The sequence below is a fragment of the Poecilia latipinna genome, unplaced genomic scaffold, assembly GCF_001443285.1.
Source record: "Poecilia latipinna isolate Pla-1442-1.1 unplaced genomic scaffold, P_latipinna-1.0 Scaffold1247, whole genome shotgun sequence".
Classification (NCBI taxonomy): Eukaryota; Metazoa; Chordata; class Actinopteri; order Cyprinodontiformes; family Poeciliidae; genus Poecilia; species Poecilia latipinna.
The window spans coordinates 165,020-177,761 of record NW_015113863.1 but is presented as its reverse complement, the minus strand read 5'-3'; the positions used below and the strand labels follow the sequence as shown (position 1 = coordinate 177,761).

Here is a 12,742-nt window from a genome sequence, read left to right as displayed (position 1 = left end):
TTACTTGATGGAAACTCGTGTAAGGAAAAGGAAAAAATATATATTTATGCTTTTATTTCTTATTATGTCGGTTTTGGTCTTCCATAGAGGTCCCACGTCATTCAGGCGTAAATGGGAGGATCCTGTCGATAATGTCAGAGGAAGGACAGTCTCTGGAGGTCTTCTACCGGATTTTCACACAGACATATAAAGAACAGACCCTCCCTTCAGCGTTATGCTTGGCTGGTGTAATGAAGTATCATCACATTTATAATAATAATAACTCGCAAAATACTTAACACATTTTCATGCTTTATTACTGGAAACATTATTCAAACACCTATCATAGCTACATTTACAACTAAATTTATTTTTTAAAGTATTAAGTTGGATTGATACACGGTTCAGTATATTTAAATATTCTTAGTCGGGAATAGTATAGGAATTGAATATTCTGATATTGATGTATGTTGAGCATTTTACAAGCCACACAGACGTTCATATTTTTTCAAAAAAAATTATTTAGTAATATTAATACATATTTATATAAACACAAAATAATACAAATATATTTAGAGGAAAAAAGATGATCATAAAAAAATTTATGCTGAATATATATTTGGTTATGCAATGTTATGCATAACCAAATATATGCACACATATAACGTGTGCTTGATCTGGTTCCGGGAAGTCCAGAACCGAATCAAGACTTGATAGGACTACACCTGGAAGAGCCAGGGAATGCTGGGTAAGCAGCTGACGGCGAGCGCCTGGATCCAGAGCTGGTTCTGGTTCTGGATCCCTGAGTGGTGAGGGGAAACTTGGAGTTATGGACGTCCAGCATTGGGACATGATGGAAAATGAAACATCTGGAAGGATAGTGTGAATGAACGCAGTGTTCCTGAATGCCTCATGATGCGTTCATGTCTCCTGCGTTCAGATGAACAGGAACTCCTGATTCAACTTCCTGCTAAGATGAGGCTGGACATCGCCGTGGACGTCAACTACTCCATTGTCAGCAAAGTGGCTTTGTTTCAGGTCAGAACCTCAGAACAACCGGACCGGACCCGAAGAACCGCTGCACCGACAAATAACGATCCATCGGTTTGTGTGTGTGTTGCAGGGCTGCGACAGGCAGATGGTGTTCGACATGCTGACCAGGCTGAAGTCTGTCGTTTATCTGCCGGGAGACTTTGTGTGTAAAAAGGTGAGGCTGCATGTTTGCGGCGCCGACGGGCCGCGCCGACGGGCCGCGGGCGGCTCTAAGGAGCTGCTGTGTGTTGCAGGGGGAGATTGGACGGGAGATGTACATCATCAAGCAGGGGGAGGTCCAGGTGGTGGGCGGGCCGGACCTGGAGACCGTGTTCGTCACCATCAGAGCCGGTTCCGTGTTCGGAGAGATCAGGTCAGAACCTGCAGCCGCATGAGAGATGGAACTGGTCTGAATCCGGTGGAGACCGACTGGAACCTTTAGATCTACTGGAGATCAACAAGATGAAATTGGATCAGAACCAGTAGCTCTGGCGCCCCCTTCAGGACAAACTCTAAGATTTTACTCAACCAGGAAAGTGATGACCGTGAAGGTTTTCCTCTGACAGCTGTCCCTCTCTCTGATTGGTCAGCCTGCTGGCGGGGGGCGGAGGGAACCGGCGCACCGCCAACGTGAAGGCGCACGGCTTCGCCAACCTGTTCATCCTGGACAAGAAGGACCTGGCAGAGATCCTGGTCCACTACCCCGAGTCCCAGAAGCTGCTGCGCAAGAAGGCCAAGTAAGACCCGGACCGGACTGGAGCCAGACCGGACTGAACTGGACTGGACCAGAACCGGACCTGTGACTGGTTCAGCTGATACTTTGCTGCTTTATTTCCTGTGTTTCATAAATGAGAAGTTTCAGCCAGCTCTCCTGTTCTGGAAACTTCTGCGATGAGTTTCGGTGATTCCAGACGTTAAAATGGTTGAAACACTGAAGCAGCGTCTCCAGAACGCTGAGCTGAAACCAGGATCTAGGTTTTCTGCAGATTTTGGCTGCTTTCAGTTCTATATCCAGTAGGTGGCGCTGTTTGGTGAACAAACTGCTGTTTGGTGCGTCAGAGGAATATCAGAATCATTCCTGAATGTTTATGGATTTCTTTAAATCCTCCCTGAAAACAGCATCTGGATCAGAACCGTGACCCGGTCAAAGGTCATAGGGGTCTGATGATGTCATAACGCATCATCACTTCCTGTTCCTGTCTCAGGAAGCTGTTTAATGATTTGATTAGGCCGGTTTGGAGGTTCATTGCTGAAGGTTCTGGGAGCCAGTCTAATCCGGGTCAGAACCAGCAGGTTCTGGACTCTGGACGTCTCAGTCATCTCTCCTTCCTCTGCCCTCAGCAGGATTACTGTAATAAGATCAGGCTCTGGTTCTGACCAGGTCACAGCGGGTCACATGACCAACAGAATCCGCTCTGGTTCTGCCGGTCAGATGCTCCAGCTGCCTGTCTGTCTGCAGGACGATGCTGACCAAAGACAAGAAGCCGGAGGAGAAGGAGACGCGTAAGGAGGTGGCCGAGGTCATCCCCCCCCGACCCGACACCCCCAAACTGTTGAAGGCCGCCCTGAAGGTCACGGAGCGCGCCGGCATCGAGGGAACATTCGCCAAGATGAAGAAGGTTTACCAACCGGCTGAGGGCCAAACAGAGGTAGGGAGGGAAGGATGGAGGGAGGGAGGAGGAAAACAAGGGATGGAGAGAGGGAGGGAAGGATGGAGAAAATCAAGGAAGGGACGTAGGAAAGGAAACGAGCTGTTCCTGTCAGCTGTGATGGTTTCGATGAAAAAAACGGCAGAAAGCCATCCTCCATCTTTGTTCCCTCAGGCTCCGCCCCCCATCTCTCCGGTGCCTCCCCCTTCTCCGATGCACCGCCGCTCTCCGGTCCCGCGCTTGGCTCCGGAGGACAGGGACGAGTCGGTGGCAGAGACGGCGGACAGCTCTGTCATCATCAGGATGACGCCGCGGCAGGAAGGGGAGGAGCTTCTGACAGTGGAGGTGTTGGAGGAAGGAGCAAAGAGGGAGGAGGAGGAGGGATGAGGAAGCTGCAGTACCGCCTTTGGCCACATGGGTAGCTAAACGGCCTCAGAGGGGGCGCTGTTTCCCCAGGAGAGGAAACATCAAAATAACAGACTCAGTTTCCCAGAGTTCATAGCTTTTGTTCTGCAGTCTGCCTCTGAACTGAAGCTTTTAGATGCAGTCTGGTGTTTATTAGAGAGGATGAGGAGCGGACGATGAAGAGTAAATAATGAAGAGCAGCGTTGTTTCTGAATCAATGACAATGTGCTGAAAGATCTGCGGCTCCAACACAATCATCCTGAAAATGTTTTCTAGTTTTATTTTCTTCAGAAATATATTTTTTAAAATGTGTCTGACTCTCTGAGGGTGTACTTACTTACTATAATTAACTCAGTCAAAGGCCTGCTGACAGGAGCAGACGAGCTGCAAACACATGAATGAACTCCCAAGCAAAAAAACAAAACAAAACAAAACCATGGGAATTAGAAGCAAAATGGAAAATTCAACTGAATGTAAAAACAGAAGCAAAAATTAAAAAAACTGCAACCTGTTCCACCAAACGGAGTCCGCCAGACCACTAGGGGGAGTCACATGGGAACTCATCCTGTCACAGGATGAACATTGGAAGTCATTTACAACAGCAGCATATCCACATAGGTAATATTACCAACTGCAGACTCCCCCTGGTGGTCTGGATGACCTCTGCTCTGTATCATGAGTTTGAAGTGTTTTATACTTCCTATTTGTTGCTATTTATGGCATTTCCTCTTTGCATCAATTTCCTGCATTTGCTAAATTTTTATTTTCTGTGTTTTTCTGTTTAATGGTTGCAATGTTTACACCAGCTCTGTTTAGTCCGTTTCGATCCAACTCGGGTCCATTTGTCTACAAACTCTGGTTTGTTTTCAGAATGTTAATCCATTATTTTCCTCTGACCTCTGGTCCTTCTGACTTCGGTCTGGGTTTGGTTGAAGTGAACTCTGGTTCGGTTTGAATGTGAACGCCAAGCGGACCAGAGACCGCACCAAAAACAGGAAGTGGACTACAGCGCAGGGCATTCTGGGTAAATACAACCAAAGCTAATGTGTTAGCCTAGCACTAGCAGGAGAAATGGCTCCTGGTCTTTAGCCAAAGACTAAAGAGAAATCCTCCAACTGCTAAAATCTGACGCCGCCATCTTGTTTCCATCTGGTGAAGCAGGAAGTTGCTCTCAGTGTCTTCAGAGGTCTTTGTGTCGTTTCCTTCAGTGGTTCTTGGTGCAGCGCCCCCACAGGCCAGGAGGGGAACAGGAATGTGTTTGCATGTCGTTCACAGCCTGCTAGCCACCGTACTTCCTCCTAAGCTGACAGGAAAAGCAGCACAGTGTGTTTCTAACATCCCATTTAAAGTATTTTCTTCCAGCCAATAGGGGGCGCTACAGCAGACCCTGTGTCTTCATCCATCTGATGTGGATCTGTTGAATATTTCCTGATATAAAATATTGGACTGGAGCTCAGAGTTCAGCGGGGTCAGAGGGTGTGAAAACGTTCTGTAGGAGCAGATCAGGTGGTTCTGCAGCAATCCTGCTGATGTGAGGCGCAGGAAACAGGAAGGGCTGTTCCAGCTGGAGCGACTCAGGAAACACGGAGCCACAGGAGGAGATCAACGCCAACGTGGCAGGAAGCTGCTGATCCGCCTGAGCCCGAAGGATCTGCTCAAAACTTCAGCATGCCTCCTAACGTTGGGTTCTAATCCTCATCATGTTCCTGCTGATTCCTAACATTGGGAATGTTTTCCAGCCGAGTTGAGAATAAAAGCCAGGCTGTCTGTAACAGAGCAGAGCTGTGTGTCGTTAATAAACCCTTCCTCCAGCAGCTCTCTGGATGCCAGACTGGGAAGACAGGAAATGACGTCAGAGGTCCGATGCAGCTCCTCAAATACGCGGATGTGTTTGAGGCTGTACGTCCAGGAGGAGGCGCTGTTTGTCCTCTTTAGGGCCAGTGTGAATGGTTTTTCATTGAACTCGGTTTCCCAGAGTTCATCTGCGCAGGACCGACTCATCTCTACTCTGGGCGCCGTTTGTAAAGTTATACAGAAAGAATTAAAAGCAATAATTTGGTTTGTTCAGCCACAGAGAAAAAGGTGTTCATTTTCAGTCATATTTTCACCATATTATTCATACATTTATAAATGTCAGAGTTCCAAACTAAAGATTTAATTCACAAGCTAAATATTTAGCTTGTAAAATAAATATTTAATCTTTGAATTAAATTTTTATTTTGTAACTCAGTTATGGTGAAAATATGACTGAGAAATGAATACTGACATATTTTCTCTACAACTAAATAAACCAAATTATTGTTTTTCATTTTACCATCGGCTCCTCGGTCTGACCTGCTGATCGATCAGTTTGATTAGAGCCCAGAGGTTCTGATCGGTTCAGGAGCCCAACTGGATGTGATCTGAACCGTTCAGAACCCAGAACACTTCCCAGAGCTGATGGAACCACAGAAATACTCTGATTGGTACTCTGATTACTCTACAGTAATACTCTGATTAATTGCCAAATTATTCGACAAAATAATGATATTGATATTGAGATTAATTTACAGAAATACTCATTTTAATACTCAGATCATTCTGAAAAAATATTCAAAATAATCTGATTAATATTCATTGGTCTTCAGAAACTCATCTTAATATTTAAATTACTTAGCAGAATAATTAATTACTTTGCAGAAATACTCTGATTCATTTCCGCTCAGCTGATGGTGGAGCTGCAGAGGAAGTTGAGCAGCAGGACGGACAGACGGTTCGGCTGGTTCTGTCTGCTGGACCGAGCTGCAGCTCACTGGAACAGAACACAAACTCCTGATTTTCCTGCTGAAGGGGGCGGGGCCTGCAACTGTCTCACCTGGACAGGTGAGGCCTGCAGGAGCAGCAGATCGTTTCTTCCAGGCTGGATTCATGGAAATTTCTGGAAGTTTCAGCTCAGCATCCTCCGGGATAAACATTCCCACAGAGTTCTGGGTCTGCTGGTTCCGATCCTGCTCTCTGGGTTTTTACCTCCGAACCTTTAGAGACTTTTCTGCCCTGAACGATTCATCTGACCGGCTCTCATCTTATTTTTAAGGTTTTATTGCATTTAAATGTTTTATTTTGAAGCTTCTGTTTGTCACGTGACCCCCAGCTGCGGCCCGCCCTCTTTCCTATAAAAGTCTCGCTTTATTGCTGCCCTCACTTACCCGTCCGACCGTCTGTGAAGGCAGCACCGGCAGAACCACAGCTGAGCGGCTTAACCCCGCAAACACCCGCAGACTGAGCGTGTTTCTGCGTGAGCGTCCTTCCCGACAGCGGCGCGGCCTGCGGGAGGAAGAGGAGGAGGTAAGTTTGTGGTTCCGCTGCTGGTTCTGTGGGTCCTGCAGGGTGTGTTCGGCTCCGTTCGGCTCCGTTCGGTTCTTTTCACGCGGCTCCAGCAGCTTCCACCGCCTCGCGCTTCTTTCATCCAGGACAAAAGCTGCGCGCGCGGCCTCACCTGCCCAGCTGGGGACCCTCCACGTGGGGGTTACCATGGCGACGACGAGCTGTCAGAGCAGTCCGGTTCGGAGCGGTCCAACAGACAGAGCTCGCCTCTAATCAGAACCAGAACGTTCTTTACCGAGCCGAACATGGAGGAGGAACGGGTCCATTCGGAACCAGCTGCTTCTGAAAGAACCGGCTCCAGCACACCAAAGGTTCTGATCCCGAATTGTTCTGGGTTCGGTTCTGATCTGAAGCAAACCCTTATGAAGTTTCGCTTACAGGTCTGGACTGGACCCAGCAGCAGGTGGTTCTGTCGGTCCAAACTGCAGGTTCTGTTGGTTTGTTTCTCTGTTTCTCTTGATGCGGTTCTGGTTCGGATCAGCTTTAACCTACTGACTGTATTGATTCTGATGGATCGAGCAGAAATTAATCAATAATTGATTCATAAATATAATTTTCTCTACTTCTGGTTCCCTGTTGCCCCTGGAGATATTTAATGTAATTTCGGTTGGTTTCCTTTTATTTGATCATTTTCCATAGAAATATTCCTGCTACTGGGAACACTGGGAACACTGGGAACACTGTTACAGTTTTAAATGACTGGAAGCATCAGAGGAAGTTTTTCTTCTCTGATGAACAAACCAAACGAAAAACGCTATGACTGTTCCTCAGTAAACTCTACCAGGTGGTTCTGTTGGACCCGTCCAGGACCGTTTCTGTCCTGGACACAGACTCTGATGTTGGACATGTTTGCAGTCTTAAAGGGCCAGCAGCATTTCCCTCAGCCCTCTCATCAAACTGGCAGCCTCCAGGCTGGACTTGCGCCCCCTGCAGGCTGGTTATTGATTAGTTTTTTATTGTTTGACTTTTTAAAGACTTTGTAGTTTGTATTTAGGCATCGTTGATGTCGTCCAATAACGTATGATTATCTTGTTATATTTTCAACTTTCCTGTCAACATTAAACATTTTTAAAGTCAAACATGGCAGGCTGCTGGCTGACTGCCCAATAGCGCCCCCTACCACCAGGCTCAGCAGCTTTCTGGGGGAAACTGTGAGCCACTTTCATTTAAAATGAACTTTTTTCATTCTTCCATCATGTTTTAATGTTTTTCCCTGCAGTGTTGCTTTGATTCTTTCATGTTTTGAGAAACCCTTTAGTCTCCATGGCAACCATTCAGCTGAGCAAAACACCTGGGAGGACCTAGCCCCGCCTTCAAGGCGCAGCTCCTCCCCCACTCAGCTGGACATTTAACTAGCCCCTTTAAATTAAATCTTCATGGAGACAGAAAACTGGGCTGTTAGTTTTAAAGCATCATGGTGGAGGTTAGAGGTCAAGGGGCCATTATCTGGCCCGAGGTGTCAAAGGATTCAGAACCGGGTTTGGACTTTCCTGTAATCTTCTAGACATTCAGCTAACTGGTCACACTGGTACTCAGTCACCTGCCTGAGGGAACCAGCAACATGCTCAAACCGGAGGATTATCAGGATTTTGTTTTCGTCTTGTTGCTGTTCGTGTGTCTTAAGCGGTTGGTCATGTGATGCAGCACAGGATTGTGGGTGGAGAGCCGATGTCAGATTCTGGTCGTTTTGTCTACATGTTGAAACGGTAGAAAAGTATGCGTTATCGGTCCTGGCAGCAAAATTAATATCTGAGATTCAGTGGTAGCATGCTAATGGTGCTAATTTTTAAAGTTGGCATATTTACTTCCCCTGGATGAATTATTCCTGATAATTCTGGAGCACTAATTTTCTTTTCTATTTAAAGAAAATAAAATGTTAACTTGTTGATGTTTTTGGTTTTCAACTGTTGAATTCTTAAAGTAGCTACTCGTTTAGATTCATGCTTTTATTTTGAATTCTGTTTACACAGCAGTTCGGTTTCCTCTCCTTGCGTTCCCCTGCCTACTTGGTGTAATGCTTTAGCGTTGGTGGAATTAATGTTTATGATTAACGCTTTAGCATTAGCTTCTGCTAAATACGATGTTGGTGTAGCGCTTAAGTGGAACCGCTGTTTGATTGGTGCTAGGGTTAGTGCAGCTAACTTTTTAGCTGGTGGTGATGCTATGATTGATATCGGCCCAGATTTTCTGATCCTGCTTCCCTGATGCAGACCAGCAGGTGTGACCTGGTGGTGCTGACTTGTTTGGGCCTGGTACTGTTTGGGCCGGGCTCCAGCTGTTTGTTGTTGGGTTCTGTGGTGCCGCGGAGGTCCAGATGTTTGGGATTGGCAGGTTCTGTTGGTGTGTGTGTAGCTGATGCTGAAGCAGATCCAGAGCAGCTTGGTGTTCTGCTCGGTTCTTGTGTAAGGTTGGTTCTGGTTCTGTTTGCTAACAGAACCCGGTATCGGCAGATTTGTTGCAGACCCGTTCAGCTGGACGTTCCTCAGAGTGACAAGGAGTCGGAAATTGACCTTCTGGACTTTATGCCAGCTGATGAGGCGTTCGGATCTGTTCAACCCAGTTTTTCTGTGTTTTTGCTCTGAGGCGTTCGGGGACTTCAGGAAACCTCAGTCCTGGTAGAGCTGTGGTGTGTTTGAGGAGCAGCAGAGATCTGGTCTGGGCTGAAGCACTGGTCCAGATGTGGCGCGGCTGCAGGGCGTGTCGGAAGGCCGCGCTGCAGCTATAAATAACTGCGGCTGCAGCCACATCACAGGAAGCCGCAGCAGACGTGGAGCAGGCCGGAGGTTTAACCCTGCGCTGCCTGGTTTAAGCTGGGCTTCCAGACACCCAGCAGCTCGGTGGAAAAAGTGACGGCTGGATTTGTTTAGAACTCCAACCTCATCTTCTGAAGCTGTGGAACTGGTTGTTCAGTCACCTTACTGGGAAATCAAATCTGACTGGTTCACAGATGAAGCTCGGTAGGAAATTGGGATCACAAAGGGAAAAAGAATCAAACACAAGGAAAAGTCATAGAAAGCCAAGAAATCAGCTGAAATCTGTCCGATTCTAGAAACCTCTACTGTTCTGAGCTAACGGCTGGAGCTAACACCCTGAACCAGGACTATTAAATTACAGAAGTTTTTAATAATTCTGTAATTCTCGGTTATTGATCCGTAATTTTGTTGACGTATTGATTAGCTTTGATTTCTGAATATTGGTGGATTATTTGCAAGAACAGATCAGATTCTGCTGCTCCGTTTCTCAGGAAAAAGTTTGACTTTGTGGTGAAAGGTAATTTTCCTGTGCTGACTTGATGTTGGGAAAGTGAATCATTTCTGTTTAATAAAACCAGATGAATTGAACCAAATAGTTTGAGACCCAGAATCATGAAGCTCCCTGAAACGATTTGCTGTTTTCTTACTGAAACCTGGAGAAGCTGAGAAACTGACAGCCTGGAGCCAAATCAGCGAAATGAGTCAACTGTTATCTGAAAAGTGTGGCGTGAATTTACATTAAACACCCTGAGAAATGTGTAGAACCTCCACTGAACGTCTGGATGGAGAAGATCAACGTCTTGACAGACCCTCAGGTCTGGACTTGGACTAGGCCATGCTCTGCTCTAACCCATCCCATAATTTCTCCGGCTGGTGTCCTGCTGGAAGCTGGACTTTGACCCCAATCTCAGGTCTGCATCTTCCCACAGCATGATACTGCCAGCACCATGAGATGTGTAGGTCGGGCTCCTGATCGGAGGTCTGCTGTGTTTACTTCCTGCTTTTTGCTAGCTGCTAATAGCTGCATTCTATCTGCCAGTTCAATGACTCCTGAACCTGAACTGGTTCATTTGGTCAAAGAGGCTAATTGGAGATGAACGCCACACTTTAAAGTTTTTATCAGCAGGAATCTGTTTCCTGCTGATTTATCACGGAAAATCCCCAAAATAAAAGTCTGTTTGGAGCGGGGTGTGAATACTTTCTTTGTTTTGGTATTTGATGAGAAAACTCCTCTCTGATTGGCTGCAGGCCGAACTGGAACATTTGGTCCAGACGGCAGCCAATCAGAGGAAATGAGATTAGCAGCGCGCTAATCAGAGTCACGGCCTCGCAGTTTGGACGGTTCTGGCGGAATCTGACCCGGTTCTGGTAGACTCTGATCCTGTTGAAAGGTCCGGCTGTCAGGAACACCGTGAGGGCGTTCAGGTCCGGTGGGCGGTTTCTGCAGGGTTCTGGAACTGGGTCCGGTTCTGAGTAGAGGAAAGTTTACCCAGACATGCTGGACCGTCACCATGGCAACCGATGCAGATTAGGGAACCAGTACCGAACCAGTAGAACCGGGCAGGTCGCCATGGATCTGCACAGATTCAGCAGAATAAAAGTTCTGATCCGGGATCCGTTTCTCCGAGTGACCAGCAGGGGGAGCCAGAGAGCCGCGCAGGAAGCGGCCGCAGGCGGCCCGGTTCTGATGGGTCTGATGTCCGGCCCGGTTCCGGTTCTGATTTCAAGTGGTCCTTCCTGGCGTTTCTGATAGGACGTTTCAACCAGAACACATATTGGGTTCTGAAGGTTCTGATCGGCGGCCCAGTTCTGGTACCTCAGTCACAGGGTTTACTGATCTGCTAATCACCATGGTAACGGCTGGATGAACTCCAGAGTTCTGATAGTTTGGACTTTTGGTTCTGTTCAGAACCAGGTTCTGTTCAGATAATTTCAGTTAATGATCCAGATTTTAATGAGTTCTTTCAGAACCGGTTCCATTCATACTGGACCCGACTTTAATTAATTAATTAATTTTTTTAATGGTTTTCCAGAACCAGAACCAGAATCGGGTCTGCTGATCGTTTTAATGTTACAAAACTCTGGGTTCAGGTTCTGCTCCGGTCCAGATCAGGTTCTGTTGTGTAACCGGGTCAGAGGAGTGGTTCTGGTTTTATAACTGGAGATTAAATTCCGAGCGGGTTAATGTGTAACCGGGTTCTGGTTGGGAAGTGGATCAGAACCAGCTGATTGTTAAAGCTTCAGCTCTGCTCATGTCTGGTCGCTCGGGTTCTCCAGAACCGGACCCAGTCCAGGTTCTGGACTGGCCTGCAGAACTGGACCTGCTGTTCCTGTGGGCCCAGTTCTGGTTCTGGTCCACTTCTGAGCGGGCTGGCACCAAGGTTCTGCTTGGCTGATCAGAACTGGCTGAAAAAAGTTCTGATGGTCTGTAGAGACCGGACTGAGCAGCCTGATGGGTTCTGACCCGATTTGACCCGTTCCCAGTTATGCATCAGAACATTACGTGAGCAGCGCCGGCCCGGCCCGGTTTATGTGCTGCAGCAGATGGTCCCAGAACCGCTCGTTGCCAGAACAGAACTGAGCTCCAGCTGCAGAACCTGCAGAACCTCCAGAACCTCCGTCTACAGAACCGGTTCTCTGAGGAGTATTTAGCTGGAACTGAATATCGTTTGTTATTTTGACTGCTGGATCCATTTGGACCAGAACCAGTTCTGAATTGCAGAGGTGTAGAGTTTCTGCCACCTGAAACTGCTGGTTCTGGTTCTGGTTACCTGCAGCGGGGACAAGGTCCAATTGTCTTATCAGTTCTGCAGAACCACTGCGTCAGTCGGGGCGGGTCCGGGTCAAAGGTCAAACAGATGGAGCAGGTGAGCTGGCGCTCAGAATCGGGTCGGCTCCGGTGGATGCAGCAGCTGGATCCAAACAGAACCGTCTGCTTCTGATCCAGACCGGACAGAACCGGGCCGGGGGACATGTACGTCCTGTGCACCCTGACCGTCCTCATGTTCCACAGCCTCCTCAGGAAGTGGGTCGGTACCGGGCCGGACAGAACCTCTGAGGCTGCAGGGGCAGAGAAGAAGGTTCTGGAGGAACCGCCAATCTCTCGGTTGGCGGGCCGAGAGATGACCGGAGGGACGGAGACGCTGTCCTCCACCAGGAGACGGGTCCAGGTGAGGAGCAGAACCGGGCCGGGGATGAAGCCTGGAGCAGTTTAAGGTTCTGGTTCTGTTCTTTAGAAACCTGTCTGAACCGGTTTCTAGACAGAAAGTGTTTCTGTCTAGGTCAGAGGTCTGACTTGGTTCTGGTCGGTCTGGCCCCGTTTCCTTCATCTGGGTTGGCAATCTGGTCAGAACCGCGCTGGTTCTGGTCTGAACCTGGTATGGATTTGGTTTCTGTCAGTGAGTGGTTTTGGTTCTGATCCAAAGTTCTGCTCCATTTTGATCGGATTCATCCAGAACCAGTGAAGTGGTGACGTGCGGTTAATAGCTGGTGAGGCACCGACTTGATCATAATCAGATTTACAAAAACAGAAGCTCAGCATGTTGTTTACAGAAGGACATT

At 47.7% G+C, this 12,742-nt stretch overlaps 2 protein-coding genes across 9 annotated transcripts in view; both read left to right on the top strand.

Moving 5' to 3' along the window:
• Positions 1-3,377, top strand: part of LOC106960957 (cyclic nucleotide gated channel subunit beta 1) — a 39,029-nt gene extending 35,652 nt beyond the window's left edge. The window contains 7 exon segments of the mRNA XM_015054365.1: positions 556-727; positions 920-1,017; positions 1,103-1,186; positions 1,266-1,384; positions 1,602-1,748; positions 2,471-2,660; positions 2,835-3,377. Coding sequence (XP_014909851.1) covers positions 556-727; positions 920-1,017; positions 1,103-1,186; positions 1,266-1,384; positions 1,602-1,748; positions 2,471-2,660; positions 2,835-3,047 — 1,023 coding nt within the window. The 3' untranslated portion in view covers positions 3,048-3,377.
• A 2,820-nt stretch (positions 3,378-6,197) lies between these two features.
• Positions 6,198-12,742, top strand: part of kifc3 (kinesin family member C3) — a 45,707-nt gene continuing 39,162 nt past the window's right edge. For 4 of the 8 annotated variants that reach the window (XM_015054378.1, XM_015054375.1, XM_015054372.1 and 1 more), the window contains exon 1: positions 12,067-12,351. In XM_015054378.1, the coding sequence (XP_014909864.1) occupies positions 12,154-12,351 (198 nt within the window). In that variant the 5' untranslated portion in view covers positions 12,067-12,153. Of the gene's footprint in view, positions 6,390-12,065; positions 12,352-12,742 lie in introns of those variants that run through there. The other 4 variants (XR_001427680.1, XM_015054371.1, XM_015054374.1 and 1 more) reach the window with 2 other exon arrangements.